Genomic DNA, 19,185 nt, shown 5'->3' on the forward strand with positions numbered 1-19,185 from the left:
CATGCCGTGCGTGGCGCCAGCTAGAACAGAGGAACCGATCGATATAGTCCACGACAATATATTTTTTTTTTTCGGGTTCCTTATATATATTTTAGCACAACTTACATTAGTACTTTCTAAACTCTAGCCTATTAGCAACGCCGTTAGAGGGAGACCATAATGGTCCCGGGGTTCAAACTCCCTCTACCAAACTATTTCTTGTTAACTTATAAAATATTTTTATTTTTATTTTTGTGATAGAACGAACTATCATCAACTCACGAATGCATGGATCAAGTTTTTTCTTACCTGGCCACTGTGTCTTTATATTAGATGGAACAAAATAAGGTTTTCTCTGAGTGATGGAACAAAATAATTACAATGCTTAGTTGACTGTGAAAAAAAATATGGTGGGTCCTACTGCCAGCAATGGTATGCGGGTCCTACCGCTCAATAACCAGTGAAGCAACTATGGCGGGTCCCACTAGAACACATTACATGACAAAAAAAGTATCATTGCACACATTCATAATATTCGGTGACTCTAGTTGATTCGTCAAGGAAATTACTAACCCATCATAAAAATTGGCAGACCGGTGGCACTCAACCGCCGAGGCGATTTTGTGACGTTAACCGTCACCGATTCATGGTGATCGGTGACGCCACCTACAAAATATCACACATTAGGTATTTGTGTGACGTTGTCCACCACCGTCACGAGGATTTTCGTCACAGTATCTCAATTCTCTTGTAGTGTCGGAAGAGACTGAGCATTTTCTCACAATAGCTGAGCAATGGTGGCAGGTTGCTCGTAATTAGTGTAGTCTCATCCTATCTGCCTACCTTTATCGTGAGTTGCTTGCAACTTCATAAGGGTATAATTATGCCAATTTATAAATATAGAAGGCATTACTTTTTGGAGAGGTAAAATTCATAAAAAGAAAAAAATCCCCCTATTGTTGCTTGGAATCTAGTTTTTTGGCCTAAAACCCGGAGAGGGTTAGGAACTATAAATCTTTAAATTAAAATGACAGTGTTCTCCTAAAAGGGGTACACAAATTTATTAATCAACATGACATATGTTGGGTTCGCCTAGTTTGGGAAGCATATCACCAGCATGCGCAACCACCGGTTCAAACTGCTAGTTGTTCCTTCTGGTAGAGGGACCACCTCAAACTTCTACGATTGTACAAAAGCAATGTTGCTTGCTCTGTTCAAAATGGTCAGAAAATTATATTATTTTCTAGGAAAACACCTAGAATGGAGGGACAAAATAAGAGGATTGACCACATCTTCACTCCTTTGCCCGTGATTCTAACATTCCTCTACCTGAAGAAGCATGCAACATGGAGGATATGTCTGGCCTTTCCATAATGCCTCTTTCTGAAGACGCTTTTGTCCAATTATAGGAAATAAACAATATGTTTCTTGTTATTCAGCTCTATGCATGTAAATAAGATGGATAAAGATGGGAGTAGTAGCCGGCTTTTAGAAAGAAAGAAGTTGGCTTTTAGAAATATTTGTTGGGTATATATACGAGGATGAACTCACTTAAGCAAACAGATTGGTTAGAAATCATTTGAATACAAAGAAAAATTCACCAGTCACTTGCTTACATTTTGTATGTTTTTTATTTGTAATCTTAGGTATATCATTGTTATTCTGATGAACATTTTGGCCAAATGATGTAAATTTTGAATAAAGTTGTCATGATTGCTTTCCTAAAGAAAAGGTTTTATATCAATGTCATGCTAATAAAAATTCTGGCAGTTTGGCCTTCCTCTTGAAACAAGAAAACCTAGGTTTTTCATTAAAATTTTGAACTCTACTATTTTGCCAAAAATGAAGTAGGCCATTTTCCTTATAATTTTATATTCCATGGTTTTCCTCATAAATTGGCACCGACCAACCTCTTAGAATATTTTCTAGACTAGGCGTGCATGAATGCAGTTGGGCCTCCCTAGTTTTAGGCCATGCAGTGAGGCAAGCCCGAGAATCCACCCACTTTAGGTTAAAAAGGCTAAAAATCCGCATAGGTTTAGGTATAAAATGGCTTGACTTGTCGTTTTCATAAAAATTGCAGATCCAACCTAAAATGGTGCACATATTTCTTAATCACCATGACATTGTTCACCTGGTTTGATAAGCACATTACCAACCTAGACTACCACGGGCCCAAACTGCTAGTTGTTCCTTCTGGTGGAGGGACCACCTCAAACTTCTACACTTGTACAAAAGATATGTTGCTTGCTTTGTTCAAAATGGCCAAAAAGTTCTTTTCTAGGAAAACACCTGGAATGGAGGGACAAACTAAGAGGACTGGCCACATCTTCACTCTTTTACCCATGATTCTAATATTCCTCTAGCTGAAGAAGCATGCAACATGGATGATATGTCTGGTCTTTCCATATGCCTCTTCCCGAAGAAGCTTTTGCCCAATTATAGGAAATAAAAAATACATTGGTTGTTATTCAGTTCACCAATTGATCGGGATGTTTGGCAATATCGTCTGGGAGCTACCATGTACAAAGTTCCTTAGGCCAATATTGTCCTGGATATAGCTAAGTGTCTACTGATAGTGACTACTCCCTCCGGTCTTTTTTAGTTCGCACATAAGATTTGTCCAAAGTCAAGCCTCGTAAAGTTTGACCAATTTTATAGAAAAAAAATGCCAACATTCACAATATGAAATCAATATCAATAGATGTGTCATGACTTAAATTTTCATATTGTATAACTTTAGCATGGTAGATGTTGATATTTTTTCCATATAAATATGGTCAAGACAATTCTTATATGCAGAGTAAAAAGGACTGAAGGGAGTACAAGAAAACATCATTAATTTTGCCTCGGATATTGTTGATGGCCTTGTATTGATGCAAAATATATTTTTGATAGTGGCCTTGTATAAGGGAATAGAGGGAGTAACTTTTTTCTGAACCGGATGCGTAGACACGTTTTATTGTGTTTGTTCACTCATTTTTGGTTCGTATGTAGTCCATATTGAAATATCCAGAACATCACATATTTGCGAACGGGGGAGTATTTGGAATTTCTGAAAGAAAACGAAAGCATATTTAGAAAAAAAAAGTTTGTGTTTTGAATAACACGCCAATCTCCAAAATGTAATTAACTAGAGGAAGTAGTATTCGAGTCGATCCTCTGAACTGGACAATAAGTTTGTATTCAATTTTTCATATATCTGGCGATGTGGCATGGTACGGAACACACATAGCCTGCCAAGCCCGGTCATGGTCATAGTCATGGTCAAGACAAGCAAGTTGGTGGACTTCCTCTGCCTGGAGTCATTCTTCCATTCAATCCAATTGAATAGACCCAGCCAGCCTACCGCAAACTCCTTTCTACCGATACCGCTATGTACCGGTGAACCATCCACCGTTGGTGTTTCATAGTGATTCGTGCTGCTGGATGGCCCACACCTTTGTATCCCAGCGTATTCTAGCTTTACCCGTCGGTATTCACCATTATGTCGCATCAACATTTGGTCCCATCGGTTTTAACTCTTTCTCTTTACCCCCGTCCCCCACCACCCACCCCAGCCGCCTCCCGTTTTGACCGCAACCCATCTCTTTTATCTTCTTCCTTGGAACTCCATGAACCATCCGCCGTCCTTTCCCCGGCGCCGGGCATCCTTCTGCTTGTCTGACCGGTGTTATTTTTGCTGCCTCCTCCGCGCGCTGGTCTACTTCTTCACGGTAATATATTCCGTCTATCATTGTCTCTTTTTCTCCCCTCTTTTCAATGCCTACTGTCCTTTGATTTGTTTTTGGAAAGATCTTGGGAAATACTGGAATGTACCACACTGGTTTTATCGATCTTGCCTGGGATACAAATACCTCATTTATGTTTCTGATTCTGCATATGTATAGTCCTTAATCAGATAGCCCTAATTTCTAACCCTAGATCCGCATTTGTATAGTCCTTGATCAGATAGCTTGTCCATTGAAGAGCTTTTCTACAGCAAGACTAATGATAAATGGATGCACTGCAGTGAAACCACCTACTAATGTGATGATTGTTCTGAAATTTGAAACGGGAAGCAATGAAATGTGTTTGTAGTTGTCCTCAGTGGAGTTGCTATTGAAATATTAACAATGAAATGTGTTTGTAGTTGTACTGAGTGGATTTGCTATTGAAATAATATTTTAGCAATGAAATGTGTTCCTTACAATGAAATCACTCTTCTACAAAAGTTCAATTCTTATTGAAATTTGATTTTAGAAGTGAAAATGTGTTCCTGACAATGAAATCACTCTTCTTACTTTTATTGGATTAGCTGAAATACATATTTATAATGCGATGTGTTCCTGCCAATGATTTTACTATTCTACACATTTCCAGTCAGAATTCAAATAATAAGTTGTACTGCACATTTCAAAAAATGTTTGTTCATATTGTATTTACAGTAAGATACAACTACACTGAAATGTTTTACTTACTGAAAACTTATTTTTCTTTTCTAACCCCAAGTAATTATAGCTGCAATAGCTGAATATTTAATCCAAAATATATGATTAACAGATGACTAATTCGGTACGGCGTCGCCGGAAATCACCCAGCTTTCAGAGAACTAACTCTGATGAAGGTGGTAGTCTGGACATGAGTGATAGTGATGTCTCCTCTCAGTCAAAATCTACAAGGAACAGCCGTAGAACATCTCCTAAAAAGCTAAAATCCGAAATTAAGCAGGTATTTAAGTACTTCAATTCATTTTTCCTTTCGTTAAAATAATACTATATCACTGCAACACTAACCTTCATTAATTTGAACATTCCTGTAGAGCATCAATTGGAGATGTGATCCACAGAAGATACGCGCCTTTATGAAAGACCTAACTCCTGAACAGCTCAAATGGATAGAGGAATTGGGATTTGGATCACTCATCGAGATGATTGACTGCAAGTTACCAAGAAAGCTAACGATATGGCTTATGTCAAAAGTTGACTGTGACAGCAAGTCTCTAGTATTCAGAAACAGGAAGGTTTCTATACTAGAAGCTGTTGAAAATCTCCTCAAGTTACCAGCTCTTGATAAAGAAGTTCCAATGCCCAGGCCTGGTAGGGTTCGTGACAAGCCATTCAGAGGTAAAACTGAATTCAAGGCTGCTACAGCTGGTAGAGGAGAATCACTAAACGAAGCGACAGCTAAGATGTTAACGTACAAGCAGGAAGAAGACAAGGACAACTTTTGCATATGTTTCATGGAAGTCATTCTTTGCGCGTACTTAGCTCCAACAACAGGTTACCAAATTAATAGAAATTACCTACTTGGAGCTTTGAAGGACTTGAGCGACATCCCTCGTATGAATTGGTGTCGTTTTGCTACTGACTACCTGATCGAGGGAATTCGTGAGTCAAGGCAGAACAAAGTCCAGAACCTGAATATCGCCGGATGCATTCATATTCTACATGTAAGATATAGTTGGAAAACATTGCACATACAATGCTTCCAGTACACATTGAAACCGCGTCTTTTACTAATATACCATCTATCTACACTTTCTAATTCTTGCAGCTCATATATGTGGATCTACTAAAATCAAATTTAGTCAGCATACCACAAGGTTACCCAAGGATAAAATACGTTGGCTCGCAAGTACTCAATCAAATAGATCCTACTGGGAAAAAGAAGACGAAGGACCATTGTCAGATGTTTGAAAACTTCCTGGTATACAAGTCATGTACAAAGAAGTTTACTTCATTCTTGTAAGCGGCACTAAATTATGAGCTGAATCTTTTTTTCTTAAATTCCAGGATGATGAAAAGTTAGCAAGGTTCCCACTTGCAGCAGAACCTGTTGAGGATCTTAATGATACCGAAAAATCAACACATTCCACACCAACAGTTAGAGTGAAATTAACTACTTCACCTTGCCAGGACAAACAAACAGTTCCTCCAAAGTTATTACAAACTTCAAGAAAGTGTCAGGCCGATAATTCGACAGATGAGGTGACTTCGCAAAGTTTTGTAAACTTACTAAATGATGTTTCATTCACATCTTCATTACTTATTCTATGTGCAACTTGCAGACCTTGATCAAACGCATAAAGAAACTTGAAGAGCACTACAGAGCTGAGCGTCAGAAGTGGTCTACTCTCTTTGAACGCAAGCTTCACGAAAACATCAAGAACTTGAAGTACAGAAAACCAAGGAAATCGCAGCATTGGTCCAGCAACAGATTGATAAGGCTCTGTTCCCGATGATTGATAATGCAGCTGCACCCAGTTCTCATCACAATGATGATCCAGTTTTGAACAAAGGATCTATAGGAATAGAAAGTCCATCGCACTCCAATGTAGATGACACTTTCCTGGTATCTACCAAGTCAGCTGAATTTGATCACCAAACTAGCAGTCATGTTGATGATATCCCACAAATGACAGGACGTACAACATCATCTCCAAGATTCATGGATGCAACTGCTATTCATGAATCTGGACTGGCCTCCAATATGGTGTTCACTGAAGGTGGAAAAGATGAAAACTTCATTCCTGCTTCGTCATCAGTTGAAGAGATTACTCAGTACGACCCTTTTGTTCCCCTTCCATCTACTGAACAAGATTTTACTCCAACCGATCATATTGTTCAGTCTAAACTTGATCCTTCTAAAGATGAATTTGTGCAAAGAATTTGCAATTCTGAAAATCTGCAGTCTGAAAAACATGCACCTTCTGCAGTATGCGTCAATTTTACAGAATACACAAAAGAGAATATTCCTGCAAATGGTGTATCTGCGCCAAACATATATTCAGTCCCAAATGAGCCAACTCCTTCTATAATTACCAACAATGTGGGTCAACAAGTCCAGTCACAGCCTGGTGAAACTTTGAGAAATAGCATGTCAAATGAAATGTCAAATGAAGATTCATCAATGATGAAGATTGTTGGTTCTGAGGTTCAACCTGACATGTCTTCTGTTGTACCTTCTAATACTAATATCAATGACCCGGCTAATCCGAATACAGTTAATCAGGTAGATAGTAATGCATGTGCTCTTGAATATGCAAATTAGGAATCATCACGTATTGTTTTGCATGAAGTACCTAGCCAACTCACTACAGAAGAAATTGGTTATGTAATCAAAGAAACTGGCATAATTCCTGCAACCTCAACCCAACCTGCATCTCAAGAATTAGTTGATACTCCGTCAGATATTCCTGCATCCGATGTTATTCAGAAGCCATTGGCTGAGCAATTGGAGAATCTTCATCTGACCAAAAATGACATTCAATCAAAGAATTATATCAAAACTGCGCATACTGATGCCACTTCAAAAGAGGTTCAAATTATATCTTCCCCACCTTTATCCCTTGAGATAGCTGGTGATGTTTCAATTATGTGTGTGAGTCAGATGAGTAGGGAATATGATAATATGAAGGCCCCGGAAAATATCACTATTCATACAAAAGAACATACTGGTGCATCTCCCGTTCCTGGAATAGAAAGAACTGCAGTTAATGAGGAGGTTATTCAACCTCAGCCCATTGTTACGGAAAGTTTTGCTCATCCACAGGCCAGCACCTTCGGTTCGGATGTTTTGCAGAAAGACCATTCATACTTACCTGCTGATATCCCCAAACCAAGCAGCGAACCAGAAGCTATCACTTTGCTGGACAATTTGGTTGAGGCAGAGCACAACAACTCCGGTTTGACTCTTCTTCAAACCCACCATTCAAACTTACCTGCTGCTCAGTCTAAACCAACAACTGAACCAACACCTATCACTTTACCAATAGCTCAATCATCACCAATGGAATGCCAAGAAATGGCTCAATCTGATAAAGAAGAACTTGACAAGTGTGTCGAAATGATTCTCTTTATGAGTTCGGACATGCCCAGCAATATGAATGAGAACCAAGAAATTGCCTCCCATGGAATTGAGAACAACTTAGCCCTAAGTCATCATATCAAGGAAGTGCTGACCGAAAACTTAGAACAATCTTTTGCATTAGCAGAAATGCAGACTCAGTGCACTGCAGGAGACGTAGAATCATCATCTTCTATCAGTACACAAGAAGTCTTTGCAGACCCATCCCAAATTGAGCTAACTGGACAAAATGAACATGAATCCGAGGACCATCCCTCCGACAGTTCAAGTGAAGCTGTAAGCTCTGAGCGCACTGAAGACGATGATATCTCAAATTTTGGGCAGCAAGTTTCAGACTCACATACTTGTCGTTTAACTCTAAGTAAATTCATACAACCAATGAATGTTGTCACATATAAAATGTTTTTTCAATATACTTGTCTTATTATAGAATTACATTTCTGACTCACAAATATTTAACTCTCAGGACACAACTTGAGAGATGTACAGATAGTTGACATTGCGGATGAACCTTCATCTCCTAAAACAATTGATTGTAAGCACATTCGTCAGCTTGATGATCCATTATCAGACGGAGAAAGTTTTGTTTATGCTGGTAGCATCAATGAATCCATGAGGAGTAGAAAACAGCGTTATCAGAAGAAATAAGAGATCGCTGAAGGTATTTCTGAGCTCATTAAGAAGAAGAAATATCCGGCCAAGATGTTGAACGACGTTTACAACACTCTTGTCGCCAGAAACAAGTATAGAGGTTTGCGTTCGACACGTCATCGTGACGTGAATGATACCGGCGGTACAAAGATAAGGATAGGTCAAGCTTCTGTAACAGAAAGAGAGTTTGTACAATGCCTAATGCCAAAAGGAAAGATGTGCCAAAACATGATGTGGTTAATGTCTGTTGCAATGATGCATGATTGGGGATCAAAGACCAAGGTTATTTTGGACCAGACAATTATAGTAAGTAATCTTTGTTCTTCATATGTTATTTCCTTTCCATTATTATTATCTGACCAGTATGCACTTTCATTGGACTGAATTGTTGAAAAAACCTACGAAACGTGGCCACACATTACTATGCAAGAAGCTTAGTAAGTTGTCACTTGAAAATCTTGAGCAGGTAATATTTCAGCATTTACATGATTTAGTCTACAAAATTATACAGAAGTTCTAGTTTCTAATAATCAATTGTGTCTTATTTGGTTCAAGCTATACCTCCCGACACTATTTGACAACCATTGGATATTGGTTGTCATTAACTTCACACAAAATACAATTGAAATTTATGACTCTAACAAGAAGGTAAAAGAAGGTGAAGACCCACACAAGGTTATCTTGGACAACATGGTATGTCATTAGTACTGTCTCTCTACTTATGTTACTAGCTGTAATCCAATTTTCCCATATCTGAAATTTTAGGGTCAAACACTACCTTCTAATGTCGCACATTAATTATGTTAGCTAACGAATTTTCTATAAACATTGTAGTGTACCAATCTGCAAGAAGCATTGACTGCTATTCTCAATCAGAGTGCTATCAATTTTATCCATTTCCCAAGGAAGTATTGCTATGCTGGAAAGCAAACAAACAAGTAAAGATACTACAATTTTTTGTATTGACATCTTCAGCATTTGCATGAACTAATCATAATTAATATTGTTACAGTGATGACTGCGGTTTCTGGGTTATTAAAGTCCTATTGTGTCACAATGGCAAAGGGCTGGTCGGAAATTACAAGGTATACTATTTCAAACAAACAACTGTTTCAAATATGCTGTATACAATCACTTTTTCCACTACTAACCTATGCTTCATTCCATACAGTGGGAAATGGATGTCTTCCGGAAGGAAATATGTTACATACTGGTTTATCACCGCTTCAATGATCTCAACCCAAGAAGGCCTGCGATCCAGAAGATAGCATCCTCCGTCCAGACAATAGTCGAATGATTCCTCAACGGCGTCGTTTCCTGTACTTACCATCCGCGCCTGGTTGCAACTTATTTCATATGATGTAGTACTTTATCAAAATGAACAAATTTCATTCAGTCGAACCGCCGTGATGTATGGTACTGATAAACTTTGTATGGTTATTTCCTGCTTTTGGAACAAAATACTTATTGCTATGATGTAACCAAATGACAGCTGAACGTTTTGCTGTTTTTAAGTTACTTCCTCTCAATTTCTCTATCATCAGTATATTTGTTTTTACAGCTCTCATTGAACTATTCCCAAGACCATTTCTGGTTAACAATCGAATGAAAAAATTACTTTAATGCTTGTTATTCGTGCATGTAAATTTTTTCCTCAACTTATTATTCAATGTCACACTCATTTTCGAAGTGAAATGATATATAACTTGTTCATTATGTCAACTACGTTATGCTATGTGAAATGATATATCACATTTTGTTGTTTGCATACATTGTTTGTATGTTACGCATTTCACATACAAGCAGAGTTCACTTATAAGTAATTATCTTTTTTTAATATTACATTCCATATCCTTCATTTCAAATTTCACTTCATTGCAAACAAATTAGGTGTGAAAACAATAAGCCATATCACTAACTTCTGCAGATACATAAAGGAGTACAAATTAGTTAATCATAACTATTTCTACAATGACATTGCATCTTCATACACAGTGCCACGTTTTCAAAGCTATCCTAAAGCCAGATAAACTACCGTTACTGCTAATACTATAGTCAACAGACTAGAAGGAGATCCACCAATTGCTAAGCAAGTTGAGACCAAAATGATTGTTCCCCATATGAACATCCTCAACCTCCAGACTGAACCTTGAAGCTTTGTTATACAAAGTCTGAACTCTGCATTCTGCCTATTTTTCTCATCAATATCTTGTTCAATCTTCATCCTCAGGCAACAAATTAACTTATCTTGTTCAGCAACCTTTCTGTTTGCATCCTCCAGCATCTCCTTAAGTGGGGCTCCACAATAATCCACCATATGCTCAACGTACTCCATCAATAGATCTCTCCAGATCCAAATGCTGCATCTTCCTGGCTGCTCATAATTTATTGTGGCTATGGATATTATATTTGTCCTAGCATGAAAAAATTAGTAAAGAAGAACAATGAACTTACAGTGCTTCCACATGAAAGGTATTCTCGCTCTGGATTGTGTGGGGTACGAGACATCATCTTCCTCGCCTCAACCTTGCATGCACACCTCAGCTCTGGTGGATCCAAGCTAGTACCATTGCTAACTGACCTGTACACCCTTCGAAGAGAGCTCGAGCTTGAAGATCCAGATGAATGACACCCTTTCAACATTTCTGCTCTCTAAAATATGTGTGTTCCTTCGGCTATCTTATATCCCACTGCGGTTATTGGATTCTCACAACTGGTGCTTTTGTACAGCGTTGTCATTTAATCACATGCGTCAGTAGCACGCTTCCCTGGTACGTAAGGCTGCACTCTTTGCATTACCACCCAGGGTTTGATTTGACCTATCATAATATACATTTTTACACAACACCACCCTACTATGGTCCAAATGTAAATAGTACAAGCACTACTTCCAATAATCAGCTTAACCTACCTTTATTCCACTCTTACCCATCAACTTGTAAATATTTTGGAAATACTTCACAATTTCAAATTTTTATTTATCTAATATGATATTCAGAACATATAATACTTCAATACTGTTTCTTGAAGTCCATTAACTTATCTCATATGAAGAATGTGAAATACTAAATTTTCATTACTAACAACTAGGACATATCATGTGTCATTTCATAGATGTGTCATTTTCATTATAAAAGTGGAATGTGATATACATGACATTACATATTTTATTATCTGCCAACAAGGAATGAAATATAATAATCATTTTTTGTTTAAATCTAATAATGATACATACATTATTTTAATATCCAAAATATTACACATACTGTATTTGAAATATCAATTTTCAGTTATATGTAACATGAACATATGTGCTAAATCAATGTCCAATTTCATATTTCAATGTATCCACAATATCATTTTCATATTTTATACATGTGAATGTCCTATTCTTCTTTCTCATTTGTTATTATAAAATTGAAATGTAATATTATTAAGATATCATATTAAGAAAGTAAAATGTTATTTTTACAACATAATAAAAGTGGAATATGAAATACAAGAGCTTACACATTACAGTATCTGCCAACAAGGAATGAAATATAATAATCCTTCTTTGTTTAAATCATATACTGATACATACATTATTTTACTATCCAAAATGTGACATATAATATATTTGAAATTTCAATTTTCAGTTATCTGTAATATGAATATCTATGCTAATTCATGTTCCAATTTCATATTTCATTCTATCCACAATATGAATCATATGTCATTTTATACATGTTAAATATAATATTTTAAAATTTTCTATTTCCATCTATCTTTATTATTAATTTCTTTGCAAATAGAAAGTCCATGTCTTATTTCATTTCTCTACACAATATGAACCACATGTCCTTTTATGAAATGTGTAATATGATATACATGATATTAAACATTTCAGTATCTGACAACAAGTATATATATCATCTGCCATTTTATACATGTGAAATGTTCTATTTTATTATTACATTTCTTAGTATAAAATTGAAATTTGATATTACTAACATCTCATTTTTCATTCTTTCATCGAAACATAATTGTCCTATTCTATTTTCTCATTTGTTATTATATAATTGAAATGTGATATTATTAAGATATCATATTAAGAAAGTTAAATGTTTTTTTTTGCAACATATCTATATTTGAAATATCAATTTTTTAGTTATATGTAATATGAACATATGTGCTAATTCAAAGTCCAATATCATATTTCAATGTATCCATAATATGAACCATATGTCATTTTATACATGTGAAATGTCCTATTCTATTTTCTCAATTGTTATTACAAAATTGAAATGTGATATTATTAAGATATCATATTAAGAAATTTAAATGTTATTTTTGCAACATATCTATATTTGAAATATCAATTTTCAGTTATATGTAATTTTATACATGTGAAATGTCATATTCTATTTCATATCCATAATGTGGCATATAATATATTTGAAATTTCAATTTTCACTTATCTGTCATATGAATATCTATGCTAATTCAAACTCCTATTTCATATTTCATTGCATCCACAATATGAACCATATGTCATTATATACATGTGAAATGTCCTATTATATTTACTCATTTTTTATTATATAATTGAAATGTGGTATTATATAGATATCATAATAAGAAAGTTAAATGTTGTTTTTGCAACATATCTATATTTCAAATATCAATTTCAGTTATATGTAATATGAACATACGTGCTAATTCAAAGTCCAATTTCATATTTCAATGTATCCACAATATGAACCATATGTCATTTTATACATGTGAAATGTCCTATTCTATTTTCTCATTAAACATTTCAGTATCTGCCAACAAGGAATGAAATATAATAATCCTTCTTTGTTTCAACCAAATACTGATACTTACATTCTTTTGATATCCATAATGTGACATATAATATATTTGAAATTTCAATTTTCACTTATGTGTAATATGAATATCTGTGCTAATTCAAAGTCCAATTTCATATTTCATTGTATCCACAATATGAACCATATGTCATTCTATACATGTGAAATGTCCTATTTTATTTTCTCGTTTGTTATTATATAATTGAAATGTGATATTATTAAGATATCATATTAAGAAAGTTAAATGTTATTTTTGCAACATATCTATATTTGAAATATCAATTTTCAGTTATATGTAATTTTATACATGTCAAATGTCCTATTTTATTATTACATTTCTTAGTATAACACTGAAATGTGATAGTACTAACATCTCATATTTCATTTTTTTCATCGAATTGTTGGAATTCAAATTAATATAGTGAAATTCCATATTTGTTATCTGAAATAAAAATATTCCAACTTACATTCTTTTAATATGATATACAATATTAAGAAAGTTAAATGTTATTTTTACAACATATCTAAAAGTGGAATATGATATACAGTACCTTAAACATTTCAGTATCTGCCAACAAGGAATGAAATATAATAATCCTTCTTTGTTTCAACCAAATACTAATACTTACATTCTTTTAATATCCATAATGTGACATATAATATATTTGAACTTTCAATTTTCACTTATCTGTAATATGAATATTTGTGCTAATTCAAAGTCCAATTTCATATTTCATTGTATCCACAATATGAACAATATGTCGTTCTATACATGTGAAATGTCCTATTCTATTTTCTCATTTGTTATTATATAATTGAAATGTGATATTATTAAGATATCATATTAAGAAAGTTAAATGTTATTTTTGCAACATATCTATATTTGAAATATCATTTTTCAGTTATATTTAATATGAACATATGTGCTAATTCAAAGTCTAATATCATATTTCAATGTATCCACAATATGAACCATATGTCATTTTATACATGTGAAATGTCCTATTCTATTTTTTCTCAATTGTTATTATAAAATTGAAATATGATATTATTAAGATATCATATTAAGCAAGGTAAATGTTATTTTTACAACATATCTAAAAGTGGAACATGATATACAATACCTTAAACATTTCAGTATCTGCTAACAAGGAATGAAATATAATAATACTTCTTTGTTTCAACCAAATACTGATACTTACATTCTTTTAATATCCATAATGTGACATATAATATATTTGAAATTTCAATTTTCACTTATCTGTAATATTAATATATGTGCTAATTCAAAGTCCAATTTCATATTTCATTGTATCCACAATATGAAACATATGTCATTCTATACATGTGAAATGTCCTATTCTATTTTCTCTTTTGTTATTATATAATTGAAATGTGATATTATTAAGATATCATATTAAGAAAGTTAATTGTTCTTTTTGCAACATATCTATATTTCAAATATCAATTTTTAGTTATATGTAATTTTATACATGTTAAAAGTCTTATTTTATTATTACATTTCTTAGTATAAAATTGAAATGTGATATTACTAACATCTCATATTTCATTCTTTCATCCAACTGTTGGAATTCAAATTAATATAGTGAAATTGCATATTTGCTATCTGAAATGAAAATATTCCAACCTACATTCTTTTAATATGATATACAATATTAAGAAAGTTAAATGTTATTTTTACAACATATATAAAAGTGGAATATGATATACAATACCTTAAACATTCCAGTATCTGCCAGCAAGGAATGAAATATAATAATCCTTCTTTGTTTCAACCAAATAATAATACTTACATTTTTTTAATATCCATAATGTGGCATATAATATATTTGAAATTTCATTTTTCACTTATCTGTAATTTGAATATATGTGCTTATTCAAACTCCTATTTCATATTTCATTGCATCCACAATATGAACCATATGTCATTCTATGCATGTGAAATGTCCTATTCTATTTTCTCAATTGTTATTATAAAATTGAAATGTTATATTATTAAGATATCATATTAAGAAAGTTAAATGTTATTTTTACAACATATCCATAATGTGACATATAATATATTTGAAAATTCAATTTTCACATATCTGTAATATGAATATTTGTGCTAATTCAAAGTCCAATTTCTTATTTCATTGTATCCACAATATGAACCATATGTCATTCTATACATATGAAATGTCCTATTCTATTTTCTCATTTATTATTATATAATTGAAATGTGATATTATTAAGATATCATATTAAGAAAGTTAAATGTTATTTTTGCAACAAATCTATATTTGAAATATCAATTTTTAGTTATATGTAATTTTATACATGTCAAATGTCCTATTTTATTATTACATTTCTTAGTATAAAATTGAAGTGTGATATTACTAACATCTCATATTTCATTCTTTCATCGAATTGTTGGAATTCGATTAATATAGTGAATTTTCATATTTGTTATCTGAAATGAAAATATTCCGACTTACATTCTTTTAATATGATATACAATACTAAGAAAGTTAAATGTTATTTTTACAACATATCTAAAATTGGAATATGATATACAGTACCTTAAACATTTCAGCATCTTCCAACAAGGAATGAAATATAATAATCCTTCTTTGTTTCAACCAAATACTGATACTTACATTCTTTTAATATCCATAATGTGACATATAATATATTTGAAATTTAATTTTCACTTATCTGTAATATGAATATCTGTGCTAATTCAAAGTCCAATTTCATATTTCATTGTATCCACAATATGAACAATATGTCATTCTATACATGTGAAATGTCCTATTCTATTTTCTCATTTGTTATTATATAATTGAAATATGATATTATTAAGATATCATATTAAGAAAGTTAAATGTTATTTTTGCAACATATCTATATTTGAAATATCAATTTTTCAGTTATATGTAATATGAACATATGTGCTAATTCAAAGTCCAATATCATATTTCAATGTATCCACAATATGAACCATATGTCATTTTATACATGTGAAATGTCCTATTCTATTTTCTCAATTGTTATTATAAAATTGAAATATGATATTATTAAGATATCATATTAAGAAAGTTAAATGTTATTTTTACAACATATCTGAAAGTGGAATATGATATACAATAACTTAAACATTTCAGTATGTGACAACAAGGAATGAAATATAATAATCCTTCTTTGTTTCAACCAAATACTGATACTTAAATTCTTTTAATATCCATAATGTGACATATAATATATTTGAAATTTCAATTTCACTTATCTGTAATATGAATATCTAAGCTAATTCAAACTCCTATTTCATATTTCATTGCATCCACAATATGAACCATATGTCATTCTATACATGTGAAATGTCCTATTTTATTTTCTCATTTGTTATTATATAATTGAAATCTGATATTATATAGATATCATACTAAGAAAGTTAAATGTTGTTTTTGCAACATATTTATATTTCAAATATCAATTTTCAGTTATATGTAATATGAACATACATGCTAATTCAAAGTCCAATTTCATATTTCAATGTATCCACAATATGAAACGTATGTCATTTTATACATGTGAAACGTCATATTCTATTTTCTCATTAAACATTTCAGTATCTGCGAACAAGGAATGTAATATAACAATCCTTCTTTGTTTCAACCAAATACTGATACTTACATTCTTTTAATATCCATAATGTGACATATAATATATTTGAAATTTCAATTTTCACTTATCTATAATATGAATATCTGTGCTAATTCAAAGTCTAATTTGATATTTCATTGTATCCACAATATGAACCATATGTCATTCTATACATGTGAAATGTCCTATTCTATTTTCTCATTTGTTATTATATAATTGACATTGTTCAGGATATCGTTAACTGGTAACTGCTCGGTTGGCTAGCGAGTAGGGGATTAATAGGCTAATCGGCAAGTTAATCGGCCATTTAATCAATTAACCAGACGATTTATCAGTTTATCGGCTACTCGGTGACCCTATGAGTAGGGATTAATCGGCAAGTTAACTGGTTAATCAGATGAATTCTTGAACAGGGATAATTGAAATGTGATATTATTAAGATATCATATTAAGAAAGTTAATTGTTCTTTTTGCAACATATCTATATTTGAAATATCAATTTTCAGTTATATGTAATTTTATACATGTGAAATGTCCTATTTTATTATTACATTTCTTAGTATAAAATTGAAATGTGATATTACTAACATCTCATATTTTATTCTTTCATCCAACTGTTGGAATTCAAATTAATATAGTGAAATTTCATATTTGCTATCTGAAATGAAAAAATTCCAACTTACATTCTTTTTATATGATATACAATATTAAGAAAGTTAAATGTTATTTTTACAACATGTCTCAAAGTGGAATATGATATACAATACCTTGAACATTCCAGTATCTGCCAACAAGGAATGAAATATAATAATCCTTCTTTGTTTCAACCAAATAATGATACTTACATTTTTTTAATATCCATAATGTGGCATATAATATATTTGAAATTTCAATTTTCATTTATCTGTAATATGAATATTTGTGCTAATTCAAACTCCTATTTCATATTTCATTGCATCCACAATATGAACCATATGTCATTCTATACATGTGAATGTCCTATTCTATTTTCTCATTTGTTATTATATAATTGAAATCTGATATTATATAGATATCATACTAAGAAAGTTAAATGTTGTTTTTGCAACATATCTATATTTCAAATATCAATTTTTAGTTATATGTAATATGAACATACGTGCTAATTCAAAGTCCAATTTCATATTTTCAATGTATCCACAATATGAAACATATGTCTTTTATACATGTGAAATGTCCTATTCTATTTTCTCATTAAACATTTCAGTATCTGCCAACAAGGAATGAAATATAATAATCCTTCTTTGTTTCAACCAAATAGTGATACTTACATTCTTTTAATATCTATAATGTGACATATAATATATTTAAAATTTCAATTTTGACTTATCTGTAATATGAATATTTGTGCTAATTCAAAGTCCAATTTCATATTTCATTGTATCCACAATATGAACCATACGTCATTCTATACATGTGAAATGTCCTATTCTATTTTCTTGTTTGTTATTATATAATTGAAATGTGATATTATTAAGATATCATATTAAGAAAGTTAAATATTATTTTTACAACATGTCTATATTTGAAATATCAATTTTCAGTTATATGTAATTTTATACATGTGAAATGTCCTATTTTATTATTACATTTCTTAGTATAAAATTTAAATGTGATATTACTAGCATCTCATTTTTCATTCTTTCATCGAATTGTTGGAATTCAAATTAATGTAGCGAAATTTCATATTTGCTATCTGAAATAAAAATATTTCAACTTACATTCTTTTAATATGATATACAATATTAAGAAAGTTAAATGTTATTTTTACAACATATCTAAAAGTGGAATATGATATACAATATCTTAAACATTTCAGTATCTGCCAAATGTTATTTTTAAAACATTTCTAAAAGTAGAAAATGATATACAAGACATTACACATTCCAGTATCTGCGAACAAGGAATGAAATATAATAATACTTCTTTATTTAAACCAAATACTGATAAGTACATTCTTTTAATAACCAAAATGTGACATATAATATATTTGAAATTTCAATTTTTACTTATCTGTAATATGAATACCTGTGCAAATTCAAAGTCCAATTTCATATTTCATTCGTATCCACAATATGAACCATATGTCATGTTATACATGTGAAATGTCCTATTCTATTTTCTCATTTGTTTATGTGCAAGCTTTTTCAAT

The 19,185-nt window shown here is 32.1% G+C and overlaps 1 protein-coding gene across 5 annotated transcripts; it reads left to right on the forward strand.

The window, feature by feature from the left end:
• The first annotated feature begins 3,450 nt into the window (after nucleotides 1-3,450).
• Nucleotides 3,451-10,018, forward strand: LOC123132513 (uncharacterized). 5 transcript variants are annotated; one of them, XM_044552315.1, is made up of 12 exons: nucleotides 3,451-3,695; nucleotides 4,522-4,689; nucleotides 4,781-5,410; nucleotides 5,515-5,667; nucleotides 5,754-5,948; nucleotides 6,029-8,188; nucleotides 8,294-8,784; nucleotides 8,909-8,944; nucleotides 9,034-9,171; nucleotides 9,313-9,416; nucleotides 9,491-9,563; nucleotides 9,650-10,018. In XM_044552315.1, exons 1-6 carry the CDS (start codon nucleotides 3,594-3,596, stop codon nucleotides 6,200-6,202), a joined length of 1,422 nt encoding a protein of 473 aa, XP_044408250.1. In that variant the 5' UTR covers nucleotides 3,451-3,593; the 3' UTR covers nucleotides 6,203-8,188; nucleotides 8,294-8,784; nucleotides 8,909-8,944; nucleotides 9,034-9,171; nucleotides 9,313-9,416; nucleotides 9,491-9,563; nucleotides 9,650-10,018. The 5 variants fall into 5 exon arrangements, with proteins under 5 accessions (XP_044408250.1, XP_044408254.1, XP_044408249.1 ...); XM_044552319.1 differs by having other exon boundaries at nucleotides 8,912-8,944; XM_044552314.1 differs by having other exon boundaries at nucleotides 8,294-8,944.
• Nucleotides 10,019-19,185: the final 9,167 nt, after the last annotated feature.

Source organism: Triticum aestivum, chromosome 6A (genome assembly GCF_018294505.1).
Source record: "Triticum aestivum cultivar Chinese Spring chromosome 6A, IWGSC CS RefSeq v2.1, whole genome shotgun sequence".
NCBI lineage: Eukaryota > Viridiplantae > Streptophyta > Magnoliopsida > Poales > Poaceae > Triticum > Triticum aestivum.

Bases quoted from the DNA above. Each gene is read 5' to 3' on its own strand.
- LOC123132513 (XM_044552314.1), top strand. From the start codon at position 3,594: ATGAACCATCCGCCGTCCTTTCCCCGGCGCCGGGCATCCTTCTGCTTG. The intron at 3,696-4,521 runs GTAATATATTCC...TATGATTAACAG, and splicing joins CGCTGGTCTACTTCTTCACG to ATGACTAATTCGGTACGGCG. The intron at 5,411-5,514 runs GTAAGATATAGT...TAATTCTTGCAG, and splicing joins GATGCATTCATATTCTACAT to CTCATATATGTGGATCTACT.